The sequence below is a fragment of the Coregonus lavaretus genome, assembly GCF_964263955.1.
Source record: "Coregonus lavaretus genome assembly, chromosome: 26".
Taxonomy (NCBI): Eukaryota; Metazoa; Chordata; class Actinopteri; order Salmoniformes; family Salmonidae; genus Coregonus; species Coregonus lavaretus.
In genome coordinates, this window is record NC_140013.1 from 2,248,340 (window position 1) to 2,266,770 (window position 18,431).

The window sequence follows — 18,431 nt, forward strand, 5'->3', positions numbered from 1 at the left end:
GGAGTCTTTGACAATTTTGAGGGCCTTCCTCTGACACCGCCTGGTATAGAGGTCCTGGATGGCAGGAAGCTTGGCCCCAGTGATGTACTGGGCCGTACACACTACCCTCTGTAGTGCCTTGCGGTCGGAGGCCGAGCAGTTGCCATACCAGGCAGTGATACAACCAGTCAGGATGCTCTCGATGGTGCAGCTGTAGAACCTTTTGAGGATCTGAGGACCCATGCCAAATCTTCCTTAGGGGGAATAGGTTTTGTCGTGCCCTCTTCACGACTTTCTTGGTGTGCTTGGACCATGTTAGTTTGTTGGTGATGTGGACACCAAGGAACTTGAAGCTCTCAACCTACTCCTCTACAGCCCCGTCGATGAGAATGGGGGCGTGCTCGGTCCTCTTCTTTTTCCTGTAGTCCACAATCATCTCCTTTGTCTTGATCACGTTGAGGGAGAGGTTGTTGTCGTCCACCACACGGCCAGGTCTCTGACCTCCTCCCTATAGGCTGTCTCGTCATTGTCGGTGATCAGGCCTACCACTGTTGTGTCGTCAGCAAACTTAATGATGGTGTTGGAGTCGTGCCTGGCCATGCAGTCATGGGTGAACAGGGAGTACAGCAGGGGACTGAGCACGCACCCCTGAGGGGCCCCCGTGTTGAGGATCAGCGTGGTAAATGTGTTGTTACCTACCCTTACCACCTGGGGGCGGCACGTCAGGAAGTCCAGGATCCAGTTGCAGAGGGAGGTGTTTAGTCCCAGGATCCTTAGCTTAGTGATGAGCTTTGAGGGCACTATGGTGTTGAACGCTGAGCTGTAGTCAATGAACAGCATTCTCACGTAGGTGTTCCTCTTGTCCAGGTGGGAAAGGGCAGTGTGGAGTGCAATAGAGATTGCATCATCTGTGGATATGTTGGGGCGGTATGCAAATTGGAGTGGGTCTAGGGTTTCTGGGATAATGGTGTTGATGTGAGCCATGACCAGCCTTTCAAAGCACTTCATGGCTACAGACGTCAGTGCTATGGGTCGGTAGTCATTTAGGCAGGTTATCTTAGTGTTCTTGGGCACAGGGACTATGGTGGTCTGCTTGAAACATGTTGGTATTACAGACTCAGTCAGGGACATGTTGAAAATGACACTTGCCAGTTGGTCAGCACATGCTCGGAGTACACGTTCTGGTAATCCGCCTCGTGAATGTTGACCTGTTTAAAGGTCTTACTCACATCGGCTCCGTAGAGTGTCATCACATAGTCATCCGGAACAGCTGGTGCTCTCATGCATGCTTCAGTGTTGCTTGCCTCGAAGCGAGCATAGAAGTGATTTAGCTCGTCTGGTAGGCTTGTGTCACTGGGCAGCTTGCGGTTGTACTTCCTTTTGTCGTCTGTAATAGTTTTCAAGCCCTGCCACATCCGACCAGTGTCAGAGCCGGTGTAGTACGATTCAATCTTAGTCTGGCATTGACTCTTTGCCTGTTTCATGGTTTGTCGGAGGGCATAACGGGATTTCTTATAAGCATCCGGGTTAGAGTCCCGCTCCTTGAAAGCGGCAGCTCTACCCTTTAGCTCAGTGCGGATATTGCCTGTAATCCATGGCTTCTGGTTGGGATATGTACGTATGGTCACTGTGGGGACGACGTCATCGATGCACTTATTGATGAAGCCAGTCACTGATGTGGTGTACTCCTCAATGCTATCTGAAGAATCCCGGAACATATTCCAGTCTGTGCTAGCAAAACAGTCCTGTAGCTTAGCATCTGCATCATCTGACCACTTTTTTATTAACCGAGTCACTGGTGATTCCTGCTTTAGTTTTTGCTTATAAGCAGGAATCAGGAGGATAGAGTTATGGTCAGATTTGCCAAATGGAGGACGAGAGAGAGCTTTGTATACATCTCTGTGTGTGGAGTAAAGGTGGTCTAGAGTTTTTTTTCTTCCTCTGGTTGCACATTTAACATGCTGGTAAAAATTAGGTAGAACGGATTTAAGTTTCCCTGCATTAAAGTCCCCGGCCACTAGGAGCGCTACCTCTGGATAAGCGTTTTCCTGTTTACTTATGGCCTTATACAGCTCATTGAGTGCAATCTTAATGCCAGCATCGGTTTGTGGTGGTAGATAGACAGCTACGAAAAATATAGATGAAAAGTATCTTGGTAAATAGTGTGGTCTACAGCTTATCATGAGATACTCTACCTCAGGCGAGCAAAACCTTGAGACTTCCTTAGTATTAGATTTTGTGCACCAGCTGTTGTTATAAAATATACACAGACTGCCACCCCTTGTCTTACCGGAGTCAGCCGTTCTATCCTGCCGATGTAGAGTATATCCCGTAAGCTGTATGTTGTCCATGTCGTTGTTCAGCCACGACTTGGTGAAACATAAGATTTACAGTTTTTAATGTCCCGTTGGTAGGATAACCAAAATCTTAGGTCGTCCAATTTGTTCTCAAATGATGAAGGACAACCATCTCTGCAGCACTCCACCAATCAGGCCTTTATGGTAGGGTGGCCAGACAGAAGCCACTCCTCAGTAAAAGGCACATGACAGCCCGCTTGGAGTTTGCCAAAGGGCACCTAAAGGACTCTCAGACCATGAGAAACAAGATTCTCTGTTCTGATGAAACCAAGATTAAACTCTTTTGCCTGAATGCCAAGCGTCGATTCTGGAAGAAACCTGGCACCATCCCTACGGTGAAGTATAGTGGTGGCAGCATCATGCTGTGGGGATGTTTTTCAGTGGCAGGGACTGGGAGACTAGTCAGGATCGAGGGAAAGATGAACAGAGCAAAGTACAGAGAGATCCTTGATGAAAACCTGCTCCAGAGCGCTCAGGACCTCAGACTGGGGCGAAGGTTCTCCTTCGAACAGGACAACGACCCTAAGCACACATCCAAGACAATGCAGGAATGGCTTCGGGACAAGTCTCTGAATGTCCTTGAGTGGCCCAGCCAGAGCCCAGACTTGAACCCGATCTAACATTTCTGGAGAGACCTGAAAATAGCTGTGCAGCGACGCTCTCCATCCAACCTGACAACCTCCACTCACCTTGAGCCTGCGGACCATCTCCTCCTTGGAGATCTTGTCCGAGATCTCCTTCATCCCGGTCGGATAGGTGATCTTGCCATCTGTGGCCCGACCCTTTGAGTTAGCCATGCTCTCCATTGGCTGCTAGCTGGAATATAAAAACACAAAACATATATGGACACATCCCTGGATGAGTGTTTTGAAATATTCAACCTCAAAACTGGCGACGTGGGCATCTAATACATGATTAAATGACTAATATCTTGTACTTCCTGCAGGGCATGAACCTTTTTGGTGAACCAGCCACAGTCGCTGGTGGATTCAAAAATATAGACCTACTTTTTTTTACCCTGCTTCCTGTCAAAAAGAAATAGGCTACACAACTTAAATAGTTGTATAGCCTGATTAAGAGTTTCCAAACATTGTGAGTATGACAAAACCTGGCTTAATTAGCGAGTTACTATGCCAACAGTATGTCTGAGTGTTGAAAATAAAAAAATAAATAAGAAATAGCCAAGCAGTTGAACCAAATATACAAGTAGGCTGCTGTCTAAAGCACTGTATTAATGACAGCAGCAACTGTCTGCCGCTGGTGACCATCATGGGATAAGAGCTGAACAGCAGGGCCAATTCTGTATAGAAACCATATAGCAACACACCACTGATGGCTCCCAGGAGGGAGAAAAGTAATTTGTCTACCAATACACAAGGGGGCAGCCAGGAATTGTTTGAACATGGATGCATTTATATCAAGCTTGTTAAAGGTCTTTTGGATTTTTTGTTCATCATTTGACTCACAGATCACAATAAAATCTTCTCTTCGACAATATTCATACTGTAGCAAATTAGACATGGACCCTAACCCCAATTTGATACATTGGTGTCAATGTAGCCTAGTGGTTAGAGCATTGGGCCTGTAACCGAAGGGTCTCTGGTCCTAATACCTGAGCCGAAAGCTGTAAAATCTGTCGACGTGCCCTTGAGCAAGGCACTCAACTCTAATTTGCTCCAGGGGCGGCGTACTACTATGGCTGACTCTGTAAAACAACACATTTCACTGCACCTATCTGGTGTGTGACAATACGTCTTTCAAAATATATATTATTTACATGTTCCCATTGCCAATATTCATATTGTAGCAAATTTGACAGGGACCCTAACCTCAATTTGCGGCATTTGTGTCGGAAAATGGTGTCACCTTTTTTCCCCCCAAGGCCCCCTTTTCCAGATTTGCAATTGCACGTAGTTTAACAAGACTCATGACATCTTTTAGGAAGGCTCTTTAATGATGATGATAATAATAAATCATAAGGAAAATAAGGTATTGACCCGATTTCCCAAAATGTATTCCGCTACTAAATTAGTGCTGTCCCCGGCTCCCAAAAATATTGTTCAACTGAAAGTCGTCTGTTTTTTCGACCAATCGATTGGTTGAATATTTGAAAACATGTATTTTTTCATATACAGTGCATTCAGAAAGTATTCAGACGTCTTCACTTTTTCCAAATGTTGTTATGTTACACAGCATTATTCTAAAATGGATTGAATGAAAAATGTTCCTCATCAATCTACACACAATACCCCAATATTTGCTAATTTATTACAAATAAAAAACAGAAATACCTTATTTACATAAGTATTCAGACCCTTTGCTATGAGACTCGAAATTGAGCTCAGGTGCATCCTCTTTCCATTGATCAAACTTGAGATGTTTCTACAACTTGATTGTCCACCTGTGGTAAATTCAATTGATTTGACATGATTTGGAAAGGCACACACCTGTCTATATAAAGGTCCCACAGTTGAAAGTGCATGTCAGAGCAAAAACCAAGCCATGAGGTTGAAGGAATTGTCCGTAGAGCCTTGAGACAAAATTGGACCATTGAAGGTCCCCAAGGACACAGTGGTATCCATCATTCTTAAATGGAAGAAATGTGCAACCCCCAAGACTCTTCCTAGAGCTGGCCGTCCAGCCAAACTGAGCAATCGGGGGAGAAGAGCCTTGGTCAGGGAGGTAACCAAGAACCCGATGGTCACTCTGACAGAGCTCCAGAGTTCCTCTGGAGATGGGAGAACCTTCCAGAAAGACAACCATCTCTGCAGCACTCCACCAATTAGGACTTCCAACCTGACAGAGCTTGAGAGGATATGCAGAGAAGAATGGGAGAAACTCCCCAAATACAGGTGAGACAAAAATAAAAAATAAACAGTTTTTGCTTCGTCATTATGGGGTATTGTGTGTAGATTAAACTATTTAATCCATTTTAGAATACGGCTGTAAAGTGAAGGGGTCTGAATACTTTCCGAATGCACTGTACAGACACATTCTATGTTTTAAGCAAATCAACTATATGCACTGAGCTTGTCTGATGCTTTAAGCGCAATGTTTGATGAAACAATTAAGACACACAAATGACCGAAGGGAGTCTGACAGCAACTTATTTGATTGTGTCGGGCCAGGCTCAGACTTTATGCGCTGTGCAAAAAAAAAGACAGCAAGTGACTGTGTGACTAGCATCCGTTGTCTCGCTCTCTTCCCTGCTGCAGCAACCACCACAGAACATTAGTGTTTATTGCGCTGTCCGTGTTGCTGAAGCTGCAACATAACTACAGCCATTTCTGACTGAAAAGTTATGTTACCGAAATCCTTAATTTGTTTAGGAAAAACATTCCCTATTCTTCCAACCACTGCTCTCCTTACGTGCCACATGTATGCATCGCATGCACGTGACCAATAGTGCCTGACCTATAGCATATCATAATCACATCAATAAATTGGTTATAACAAACTCCAAACACTGTACACATGACAGCAAAATGGATGCAGAGGACGTGACATATAAACTTGAAATGGGGGAATGTTTACTGGTTGCTCAGGAGGTAAAGGGGAAGTCAGTGTGGAATGAATTTGACTAGTTGTGGAAAATAATGGAGACCAAGAAAAAGAAGGTAAGGAGCAAGCACTGCGTGCATATTATGTGTGCTAAACAGGTGCTGTTAGATTACAATACATTTTTTCTGGCTGTTTGGAACAATGTAAACAACACTAAATAAATTATAAGCTTACCAGAGTCTGTTGTAACGTTTTTTTTGTTTTGTAAAGCCTTTATTTCAGCAAATACTAAATCATTAATTTGTGAATGCAATTCCTGAAATTGATCCGTTTATTTCTTGTTTACGCTAATTATTCAAAGGTTTGCTTTGTTATTTTATTTTAAAACTAAAATGCTTGATTGCATTTCAAATCATGAATGACTTGTATGCTGTGTGATGACATGAACGAATGAATGATTGATGCAAGAGCGTATATAACTATTGAAATATAGGCCTAAGTAAGTTACGGTATTAAGACTATACAGGATTCGCTCTTAGGCCTACAGCTCGATGGTGGTTATACAGGACCGCTATACTATTCCTACTAATGATAATGACATTACTTCTCATTATAATGATGATCTTAATAATAATAGTAATAATAACAATAAGGAGATGAAGAAAATGGAGGGATATTATTATTATTATTTTTCTGACCATTTGGAACAGTGTAAACAACACTAAATAATACCAGAGAGGCTGTTCTAAAGCCTTTATTACAGATGGGAGGGTGTATCGTTGCAGAATCCTGTGGTAGCCATGCTGGTTAAGTGTGCCTTGAATTCTAAATAAATCACAGACAGTGTCACTAGCAAAGCACCCCCACATCATAACACCTCCTCCTCCATGCTTTACGGTGGGAAATACACATGCAGAGGTCATCCGTTCACCCACACCGCGTCTCACAAAGACACGCCGGTTGGAATCAAAAATCTAAAAATTTGGACTCCAGACCAAAGTAAAATGTATGTGCTGTTCCTCATGAGAGCCAGTTTCATCATAGCGCTTGATGGTTTTTGCGACTGCACTTGAAGAAACTTTCAAAGTTCTTGAAATGTTCCGTATTGACTGACCTTCATGTCTTAAAGTAATGATGGACTGTTGTTTCTCTTTGCTTATTTGAGCTGTTCTTGCCATAATATGGACTTGGTATTTTACCACATAGGGCTATATTCTGTATACTACCTTGTCACAACACAACTGATTGGCTCAAACGCATTAAGAACGAAAGAAATTCCACAAATTAACTTTTAACAATGCACACCTGTTAATTGAAATGCATTCCAGGTGACTACTTCATGAAGCTGGTTGAGAGAATGCCAAGAGTGTGAAAAGCTGTTATCAAGGCAAAGGGTGGCTATTTGAGGAATCTCAAATATAAAAAATGTTTTGATTTGTTTAACACTTTTTTGGTTACAACATGATTCCATATGTGTTATTTCATAGTTTTGATGTCTTCACTATTATTCTACAATATAAAACATTGTAAAAAATTAAGAAAAACCCTTGAATGGTGTGTCCAAACTTTTGACTGGTATTGTATATTTTCTGCTACTGCTTGACTAAAGACATCTTGGTCTACCAACAGTCTATCGGCAAAACAATCATCCAGTTGACTAAATGGGGTCAGCCCTACACCAAATACACTACATGACCAAAAGTATGTAGACACCTGCTCGTCTAACATCTCATTCCAAAATCATGGGCATTAATATGGAGTCGGTCCCCCCTTTGATGCTATAACAGCCTCCACTCTTCTGGGAAGGCTTTCCACTAGATGTTGGAAGATTGCTGCGGGGACTTGCTTCCATTCAGCCACGAGCATTAGTGAGGTCGGGCACTGATGTTGGGCGATTAGGCCTGGCTCGCAGTCGGCGTTCCAATTGATCCCAAAGGTGTTTGATGGGGTTGAGGTCAGGGCTCTGTGCAGGCCAATGAAGTTCTTCCACACAAATCTCAATTCCCAGAAGAGTGGGGGGGACCAACTCCATATTAATGCTAATGATTTTGGAATGAGATGTTTGACGAGCAGATGTCCAGATACTTTTGGTCATGTAGTGTATATATATAATTTCATAACCACTTATCAAACAAAGTTTAAAATGTAGGCCTATCAGGGTTTCCTTTTTAAAATCAATTTATACAGGTAATTCTGATATTTGCATTTGCATTTTAGTCATTTAGCAGACGCTCTTATCCAGAGCGACTTACAGGAGCAATTAGGGTTAAGTGCCTTGCTCAAGGGCACATCGACAGATTTTTCACCTAGTCGGCTTGGGGATTAGAACCAGCGACCTTTCGGTTACTGGCACAACGCTCTTACCCACTAAGCCACCTGCCGCCTGATATGTACCCTAGAGGTCAAAGTTCTGTTGACCTGAACATTAAAAAAAATAGCTTTCCAATTATATATGATTAAAGGGTATAAGTGAGCAATAACTTGTATACTGAGATTGTTTGTCATAGGATAAAATCCCTATGGGAAAAATTTATAGGATGGGGAGATGAATGATAACACACAGAAAGCTGCCTTTGCTGCATTGCGATCACACATTTTCCAACTCTAGGGTCATAGACCCATAGTAAGCCCGACAGAGCCCCCTGGATCATGGACTAATATAAAGATTATTTATATATTTTGGTACCATGCAGTTAGCCCACTGTCCTGTTTAAATGCAGGCTATTATTTGGGTGGTGAAATTATTTTTATGTGACGTCGGAGCTCCAGTCCGCCCACACTTGTCGCCGCTCAACTCCATCGTAAATCGTGGAGTTGAGTTTAGTCGGCTAATGAAAGAGCTGCTAATCTTAAAACTGACATGTTTATGATGACTAATGTGTCTATGCAGTTTACTGAAAAGATATTCTAAACCAAACTTGACTGTAACATTACAGATGAAGCTGCCTGGCAGTGAAAGACTAAAAGGATAGGGGCAAGCTGACTAGCTAGACAAACACAGCCTACCCCATTCATAGACGCTAACTGCTTTAGTGCTTATTGACAATAGTTTTTTTGAGAGCCCAGACGCTTGCTCTAAACATTAACACTTGTCCTAATTAGCTATAGGGACAGGGGTTTGAAAGAATTTCACTATTGGAATAGTATCATGAATTGTTTTTGGATATTTGAAAAACATAGTTTTTAACCTGAGCACTGCTGCGCAAGAGGCTGGCGCTCTATTGCTGCAGCTGCTGAGGGTCCAGTGAGATGGGAGCGAGCAGACTGAGTGAGAGAGAGAGATGCAGTAACCAAGGCAACTCAGCTACAGCCAAGATTAGCTAACATGTAGCAGCCAAAATGTTATTTATCATCCCATAGAACAGTGCCTGTCTTGACTGGAGTAGCCTAGAGAAAGCTAGGCTAATTCTTGAGACCACATGATGCGCTTTCTCCCCAACCCCATTCAAATAAAACAACAGCCAACATAAGCAAGCTACACACGAAGGCTACCGGTCGGCTGCCGGTCTTTTTATGGGGCGCACCTCAAAAACGACATTGAAAAGTATGTTGTTTTATTAAATTATTTTAAATGTCATGGTTTATCCTTGTATGTAACAATATCACATGGACAAGATTGAAATACTGCCATTTTCGTCAGCATGCTAAAGCAACCCATTGGATTTGAAAAAAACTTCCGGTAGCTACTCAACACAACGCTAACACGAGACAAACCACAGCCTGTCGTTTCCAATGGAAGCAAATTAATCATAGTGGACAGAACAAGCAAGGGGGTGGGCAGAGCCAAGCATGAGCTAGCGAGATCCTATTGGCGCGTTCTAGCATGTATTTGCATATTTCCGTTAGGGAACACCTACTCTGAAGTGCGCGTGTGCAATAACTTCATTCGCCCTTGCACTCCTTAACGACACCATTTTTTGAAACTTTGGCAAAGGGTAAAGTCTACTAAACTTATTCCACTCTGTTCGTAACCGATTCTAGTTTGGGGAACAGAAAACTGTATTAAGATCAAATGTTTCCTTGATAAAAAAAAATTCTGCATAATGTCGCCCAAAATCCATCTTCTCCCACTGCCGGCCACTGGGCTTCCTCTCATCACCATATTTGGTGGTGAGTGGAAATGCAAATTGGATGCTTCAGATCTATACATCCGGTGAAACATCTGGTTCATTGTTCTGTCACAACGCTAGGCTTCGCATTTTCAAGGAACCCAATAAGTTGCTATAAGCATCTGACTGAGGTGATGAAAAAGGTTGTTTCATAAAAAACGAGCAGTATTTCAATCTTCTCGATTTGTCAGTTGGGATAATGGTATAATTAGGACTAAGTTACAGCTCCATCTCTCAAAACTGTGATTCCTAAAAGATGTGACCGGAGATGGTCAACTCCGTCAGATTTGTCTAAAATCCTAAATTAAATCAGGAATGAGCTAGTGAAATTAAAATCAGGAATGAGCTAGGGATGTGCACGGTTATTCAAATATTAGAACGGATGTTGGTATTCAAATACTTGTGACTATTTTTTATTTATTTATAATAGGTATATTTTAACACTGAAAAGGCTTTTTCTAAATTAAATCTACATATCCATGTGACATTGTTACATAAAAGGATATACCATGACATTTCAAACAATTCATTTAATAAAACAAACCTTTCAATGTAGTTTTTATGACGTGCACAGTGCGCCCCTTGAAAAGACCGGTAGCCGACCTGGTAACCTTCAGATGTGTAGCTTGTTGTCTATGTTGGACAATCAAAGTGAAAGCGGCAAAGAGGCCTAATGTGTAGCAAGTGGAGTGAGGGTTCACTAATGCAATGCAAGATGTAATAAAATGACTGAATTAAAAGTTAGCAAAATGAGATGCAGTAGGCTATAACCAGCAGGTAGGCTGCTGTTTTATCTGAATGGGGTTGGGGAGAAAGCGCAGCATGTGCCAGATGTGGCTTCAGGTTAAAAACGTATGTTTAAAAAAAACACATATAGGTTAGATCCCGGGCTGTGTCGCAGCTGGGCGAGAGACCCATGAGACGGCGCACAATTGGCCCAGCGTCGTCCGGGTTAGGGGCGGGTTTGGCAGGCTGGGATGTCCTTGTCCCATCGCGCTCTAGCGACTCCTTGTGGCGGCCGGGTGCATGCACGCTGACTTCAGGTCGCCAGCTGTACGGGGTTTCCTCCGACACATTGGTGCGGCTGGCTTCCGGGTTAAGCGAGAAGTGTGTCAAGAAGCAGTGCGGCTTGGCGGGTTGTGTTTCGGAGGATGCATGGCTCTCGACCTTCGCATCTCCCGAGTCCCATCGCTGCAACTCCCATACTGACAAGACTGTAACTACCAATTGGATATCACGAAATTGGGGAGAAAAAAAAGGGGTAACAAAATATATATATATATATATATATATACCAAATGACCATGTATTTAGAATATCGGGATATCCAACAAAAATTAATGATACTATTTGAATAATTAAATGATTTCAAACCCCGATCCCTAGAATTAACAGAGTCAGCTATACTATAAGGACCCCTTATTCATCTCCTCATTACATGTAGTGCAACAAAACCACTCATGGTCTGTAAAGCTCTCTACAAACAATATTGGAATCACCATGGTCACAACCATAAACTGTCAGCTCCATATGTCTGACAAAATGTTCAATTTAATTTGGTTTTAGAGTCATAAAGCAAATGAGGAAAAACTACACTGAACACAAATATCAACGCAACATGTAAAGTATTGGTCCCATGTTTCATGAGCTGAAATAAAAGATCCCAGAAATGTTCCACACGCACAAAAATCTTATTTCTCTACAATTTTGTGCACACATTTTTTTACATCCCTGTTAGTGAGCATTTCTCCTTTGCCAAGATAATCCATCCACCTGACAGGTGTGGCATATCAAGAAGCTGATTAAACAGCATGATCATTACATAGGTGCACCTTGTGCTGGGGACAGTAAAAGGCCACTCTAAAACGTGCAGTTTTGTCACACAACACCACAGATGTCTCAAGTTTTGAGGGGGCGTGCAACTAGTGTGCTGACTGCAGGAATGTCCACCAGAGCTGTTGCCAGATAATTTAATGTTAATTTCTCTACCATAAGCCTCCTCCAACGTCATTTTAGAGAATTTGGCAGTACGTCCAACGGGCCTCACAACCGCAGACCACGTGTATTGCATTGTATGGGCGAGCAGTTTGCTGATGTCAACGTTGTGAACAGTGCCCCATGGTGGCGGTGGGTTTATGGTATGGGCAGGCATAAGCTACAGACAACGAACACAATTGCATTTTATCGATGGCAATTTGAATGCAGAGATACCGTGATGAGATCCTGAGGCCCATTGTTGTGCCATTTATCCGCCGCCATCACCTCATGTTTCAGCATGATACTGCATGGCCCCATGTCGCAAGGATCTCTACACAATGCCTGGAAGCTGAACATTTCCCAGTACTTCCATGGCCTGCATACTCACCAGACATGTCACCCATTGAGCATGTTTGGGATGGTCTGGATCGACGCGTACGACAGCGTGTTCCAGTTCCCGCCAATATCCAGCAACTCCACACAGCCATTGAAGAGGAGTGGGACAACATTCCACAGGCCACAATCAACAGCCTGATCAACTCCATGCGAAGGAGATCTGTCGCGCTGCATGAGGCAAATGGAGGTCACACCAGATACTGACTGGTTATGATCCATGCCCCTACCTATTTTTAAGGTATCTGTGACCAACAGATGCATATCTGTATTCCCAGTCATGTGAAATCCATAGATTAGGGCCTAATTTATTTATTTCAATTGACTGATTTCCTTATATGAACTGTAACTCAGTTCAATCTTTGAAATTGCTGCATTTTTCGTTTATATTTTTGTTTAGTATAAATTGTATACCTCTTGAATTAAAAAGAAGAACACTATTTTTGTCAACTCTGAAACATCACCTCAGTCAGATTTCTGTCTAATATGAACCCAGGCAGTGCTGAAATATCTGATAGAATGGTTGTTTTTATTGGGTATTTTCAAATAAATAATTTTTCATATTTCCAAATGTTTGTATCGAACTTTTATTTTAATGTCTGTTTTGAGTATCTGTTGTCAACTCCTTCAGTGGCTTGTCAACTCAGTCACTGATGGAGTCAATATTTTTTGGGCAACATCTCGAAAAACTATTTGTAATCACTGTTCTGCAACATATTAAACAATTGAAGTATTTGCTGTGCTAGACCTAAGGGATAATGTTTACTTTATAAATGTTTTATGTTCCAAATCTAGAAAAACATGCCAAAATGCTAATGAAATTAGCCCTGGAGTATTTAATAGTGCTATAAAATAAAACAAAAAGTAGATTGGAGATTTGTATTACATATTTGAATAATCTAATATTAGAATTAAACAATCAGGGCCTTTAAACACTTGGACAATAATTGAAAAATCAAATGCCTTTTATGGTGTGACGGAGTTGAAATAAATCCAATTAGTTGCATTTTATGAACAAAATTAAGTTAGGTTGTTCCTTTACATGGTGTGATTGCTGATACTTTGGTCTATCAAAATATTTCAAATGTTGTTAATGTGTGTTCATCCATAAAATTATTATTTCATTCAATGTTTATGAAAATATGTTCATTCAATAGAGAACTGCACCAGAAAAACAGTAGTCCAAACCCTATGTCTCTACCATATATATATACACTAAACAAAAACATAAACGCAACATGCAAAAAAAGATTTTACTGAGTTACAGTTTATAGAAGGAAATCAGTCAATTGAAATAAATAAATCAGGCCCTAATCTATGGATTTCACATGGTTGGGCAGGGGCGCAGCCATGGGTGGGCTTGGGAGGGCATAGGCCCACCCACCTGGGAGCCAGGTCCACCCAATCAGAATTAGGTTTTTCCCCACAAAAAGGGCTTTATGACTGACAGAAATACTCCTCCCCCTCCTCAGACGATCTTGCATGTGAAGTAGCCGGATGTGGAGGTCCTGGGCTGGTGTGGTTACACGTGGCCTGCTGTATGTACTGCCAAATTCTCTATAACGACGTTGGAGTCGGCTTATGGTACAGAAATGAACATTCACATTTCTGGCAACAGCTCTGTTGGACATTCCTGCAGTCAGCATGCCAATTGCACGCTCCCTGAAACCTTGAGACATCTGTGTTGTGTGACAAAACTGCACATTTTAGAGTGTCCTTTTATTGTCCCCAGCCCAAGGTGCACCTGTGTAATGATCATGCTGTTTAATCAGCTTCTTGATATGCCACGCCTGTCAGGTGGATGGATTATCTCGTCAAAGGAGGAATGCTCGCTCATAGGGATGTAAATACATTTGTGCACCAAATCTGAGAGAAGTAAGGGGATCTTATATTTCAGCTCATGAAACATGGGACCAACACTTTACATGTTGCGTTTATATTTTTGTTCAGTATAGTTCCAAAGTTTGAGTATTTACTCAGAGAATTTAGCATGATCAGAGTGAATAGAATGTCAATACGACCATGGTCAAAAAGTGGGCAGAATGGCGCCAACCTCAAACGTCAACTGACAAGCTAGCTTGTGGCTGCAGGTTCGTGCGTGATAACATGAGCTTTTTTTAAAAATGAAATCCACGGAATAACAAAGTTAACAGACTGAATTTCAATATCTACCATCCCAGAGAAAATGTGTCTTGTTTTGATTGTGAATTTCAGTCTTCTCCTTTAAATTGCCATAGAAACAGCCCCTCTCAACATTGATTAAATGGGGTTAGAGGATCTGGAGATGCCAAGAGTATCAAGTTGATTTTGATTGGTCCAAAGCGCGGAAATGCCTCCTAATGTTACCACATCCCAACGTCGAAATATGGAAGAGATACATCCAAGTGCTGCTAGCTACACTAGCAATGGTCACAACAAACTAACGTTGTTACAGTGGGAGAAAAAGTACCCAATTGTCATACTTGAGTAAAAGTAAAGATACCTTAATAGAAAATGACTTAAGTAAAAATTTAAGTCACCCAGTAAAATACTACTTGAGTAAAAGTCTAAAAGTATTTGGTTTTTAAATATACTTAAGTATCAAAAGTAAAACTATAAATAATTTCAAATTCCTTGTATTAAGCAAACCAGATCCCACAATTGTTTTATTTTTATTTACTGTTCTGCTTAGCATTTAAAATGTAATGAGTACTTGTGGGTGTCAGGGAAAATGTATGGAGTAAAAAGTACATAATTTTCTTTAGGAATGTAGTGAAGTAAAAGTTTTCTAAGATATAAATAGTAAAGTACAGATACCCAAAAAAACTACTTAAGTAGTACTTTAAAGTATTTTTACTTAAGTATTTTACCCCACTGCGTTCTTATTTAATCAACACTGTTAAGTACAAGAATATTAAGGTTGTAATACTGTAGAGAACAAATTTTATGATTAATGGTAAGTGATTCATAATGACATAGGCTAAAGAAAAATAGGTTAAGACATTCATTTAGTAGCACCCTCTTGAATTGACTGGTATTTAACTACTACATTCAAGAGCAGTGAGTGAATGCCCTAAATATTAAGACAAATACGTGGGGGCAAAAGATGATTGTCCTGTCTTTCAAGAATCCCTGAGCTCTAAAACAGCAACATTTTCTCTCAGCCTCATGGCAAAATGCGTAAAATAGCATGAGATTAGCTATAATACCGCACATTTCTCTCTGGCCCATGGAAGAAAAAAAACAATAAAAAGGGGGGCTTTGCTTGGACTTTGCAGGGGGCCGCTAAACTTCTCTACGCCACAGTTCCCATCCCTGGATTGAGGTACATTTTCCAAGCAATAGATACTGTATCTCGTGCAGTCTTCGCGGTGTCCACATTCTGACATCGCACCGTTCCAACTCTAGAGAGACGTAATTTACGTCTAGTCGGATTCTTATGGTTAGACAAACGCCATACCATTGACTGGACTATTCTTATTCAGCTAGTTAGCTGCTAGTTACGCTTCAATGACTGCGTTGTATAGCTGGCAAATCTGAAGCACTTCAATAATAACACTGCAGTCACACACACGCTATCTGTCTGGACAATGTGGGCGCAAGCAAGCTAGGGCTAGCCACCGCAATGACAAATGCATTACAAATCATTCCTTTGAATCATAGCTAGCAATTTCAATTAATCTGTCGTCTCTTCGTTGCAGTACAACATCGACTTCATGCCTTGTTGGAATACAATACTCATTGTTAATCGGGTTTTAATTAAATACTACCTTATTTGATGAATTGTAGCCAATCGTCTTTCCCTCTACCACTGTGATCCTCCTCTCTGATTCAAAATGGCGCCAATTTGTCCATAGCTGCACCAATCCAGTGTTGAGTGGTTTGCCTGGCTACCCACACTGGAAAATAATATAAGTACACGCCTGACGCCCAAACCGATATTTAATTTTAGAATTGGTTTTGGCTAGTCGGTTTTAGCGTCAATTGTGTCCTTATAGTCTCTCCCACCAACACTCCTTGTTCTGGCCAAACATAACGCCACGCCCACGGACGTTAGTTTATTCTCGGCAGAGCAGCGGAAGGATTTAGTTTGAGTCGTCAGGCAAGACAGTGGTGCCGAATGTCAAAAATCGAAAGTGCTCTTACAGTGACCCCTGCAGGTTGGCCTACTTAGGTAAAAGCAAACTAACACCCAATAATTTTCACAAGGTGGAATGGAATGATCCTTGCAGTTAAGCATTGATAGATGCATACCCCAATGTATTACAAATGAAAAGGGTAAGACCCCCCAACATGCAAGATAGAATGTATTACAAATGAAAAGGGTAAGACCCCCCAACATGCAAGATAGATTGGAAGAACACAACACCCATCTAACAATTTTTAATGACATAAATGTACAAATAAAAAAAATCAAACTATTGGTCGCATACACATATTTAGCAGATTTTATTGCGGGTGTATCGAAATGCTTCTGTTCCTAGCTCCAACAGTGCAGTAATATCTAACAATTCACAACAATACACACACGTAAAATAATGGAATTAAGAAATATATAATTTACACAGTTGAAATGCATAGATAAGTTACTTTATTGCCACTGAAAATATTATTTTCACAAAAATAGGTTTGGGTGGCAAGTAGCTTAGTGGGTAAGAGTGTTGTGCCAGTAACCGAAAGGTCGCTGGTTCTAATCCCCAAGCCAACTAGGTGAAAAATCTGTAGATGTGCCCTTAAGCAAGGCACTTAACCCTAGTTGCTCTGGATAAGAGCGTCTGCTAAATGACTAAAATGTAAATTCTGCCAGTATAAATCAAATAGAGTAACAATGCTGGTAGTTTCATAAAAAATAATAGTAACACAGCTCTGTCTCTGATCATTGACTGCGGTCTAGTTGTTTTTCAAACCCAAAGGCAGAGTGTGGTTGGTTGATAGTCATCAGGGTTGTATTCACTAGGAACAAAAAAAGCTGAAACGGGGAGGGACTACTTAAACTTGTCCAATAAGAAACACTTGCTTTCGTTTTCCTTTGCAAAGCGTTTTGCTACAGTGAAGAACATTTTGCTATGGTGTGCACTAATGAATACACCCCAGGACATAGGGACGAGTGGTAGTCTGAGTGGTCGGTCCTCCTGTGCCTCTGCTGCTGTGAAGGATGTATTGTGAGTCTAAAAGGCTCCTGGGAGTTCATCACAATGTCCAGGGACATGGGCAGCTCAAACCACTCCAGCATCTTCCCAATCTTCTCCCTAGACACACTGTGCTTGTTTCTCCTGGGGGGAGGAACAGAAAGGTGTCATCATGGATTTTTTTTCACAAACATCCTTTCTGAATTTAAAAGTAATCCAATAAATAATCATGTACTTTTTCAAAAAGTATCTGTAATCTGATTACTATATTTTTGCGGGTAACATAACTGATTAGTTCGTTTTTTTGTAATCAGATTACATGAGTCTGACCACAAGTCAGAGACCACTATGATGACCCACCAGTAGTTTTTCTGATGCAATTCTCTATTGAATGGACATATTTTTATCAACCTTGAATGAAATACTAATTTTAAGTCCAAACCCTATGTCTCTACCGTATAGGGTTCAAAAGTTAGATGATTTACTCTGAGAATTTAGCATGATTAGAGTGAATAGAATGTAATCACGCCTATGGTCAAAAAGTGGTTGCTGCTCAATAGAACTCTGTCAAGGCTCCGCGGGCAGAACGGCACGAACGTCGAACATCAACTGACAAGCTAGCTAGTGGCTGCAGGTTAGTGTGTGATAACATGGGCTTTTTAAAAATGAAATCCGCAGAATACAAACACATTTCGGACTATATATAAACTCAGCAAAAAAAGAAACGTCCCTTTTTCAGGACCCTGTCTTTCAAAGTTGATTTGTAGAAATCCAAATAACTTCACAGATCTTCATTGTAAAGGGTTTAAACACTGTTTCCCATGCTTGTTCAATGAACCATAAACAATTCATGAACATACACCTGTGGAACGGTCGTTAAGACACTAACAGCTTACAGATGGTAGGCAATTAAGGTCACAGTTATGAAAAATTAGGACACTAAAGAGGCCTTTCTACTGACTCTGAAAAACATCAAAAGAAAGATGCCCAGGGTCCCTGCTCATCTG

The 18,431-nt window shown here is 41.3% G+C and overlaps 1 protein-coding gene across 1 annotated transcript in view; it reads right to left on the reverse strand.

Annotated features, from left to right (window-relative positions):
• Positions 1-16,273, reverse strand: part of LOC311102128 (sister chromatid cohesion protein PDS5 homolog B-like) — an 88,106-nt gene extending 71,833 nt beyond the window's left edge. The window contains exons 1-2 of the mRNA XM_084143363.1: positions 16,066-16,273; positions 3,026-3,152 (exon numbers count right to left, since the gene is read on the reverse strand). Coding sequence (XP_083999489.1) covers positions 3,026-3,142 — 117 coding nt within the window. The 5' untranslated portion in view covers positions 3,143-3,152; positions 16,066-16,273. The remainder of the gene's footprint in view (positions 1-3,025; positions 3,153-16,065) is intronic.
• Between the last annotated feature and the right edge of the window lie 2,158 nt (positions 16,274-18,431).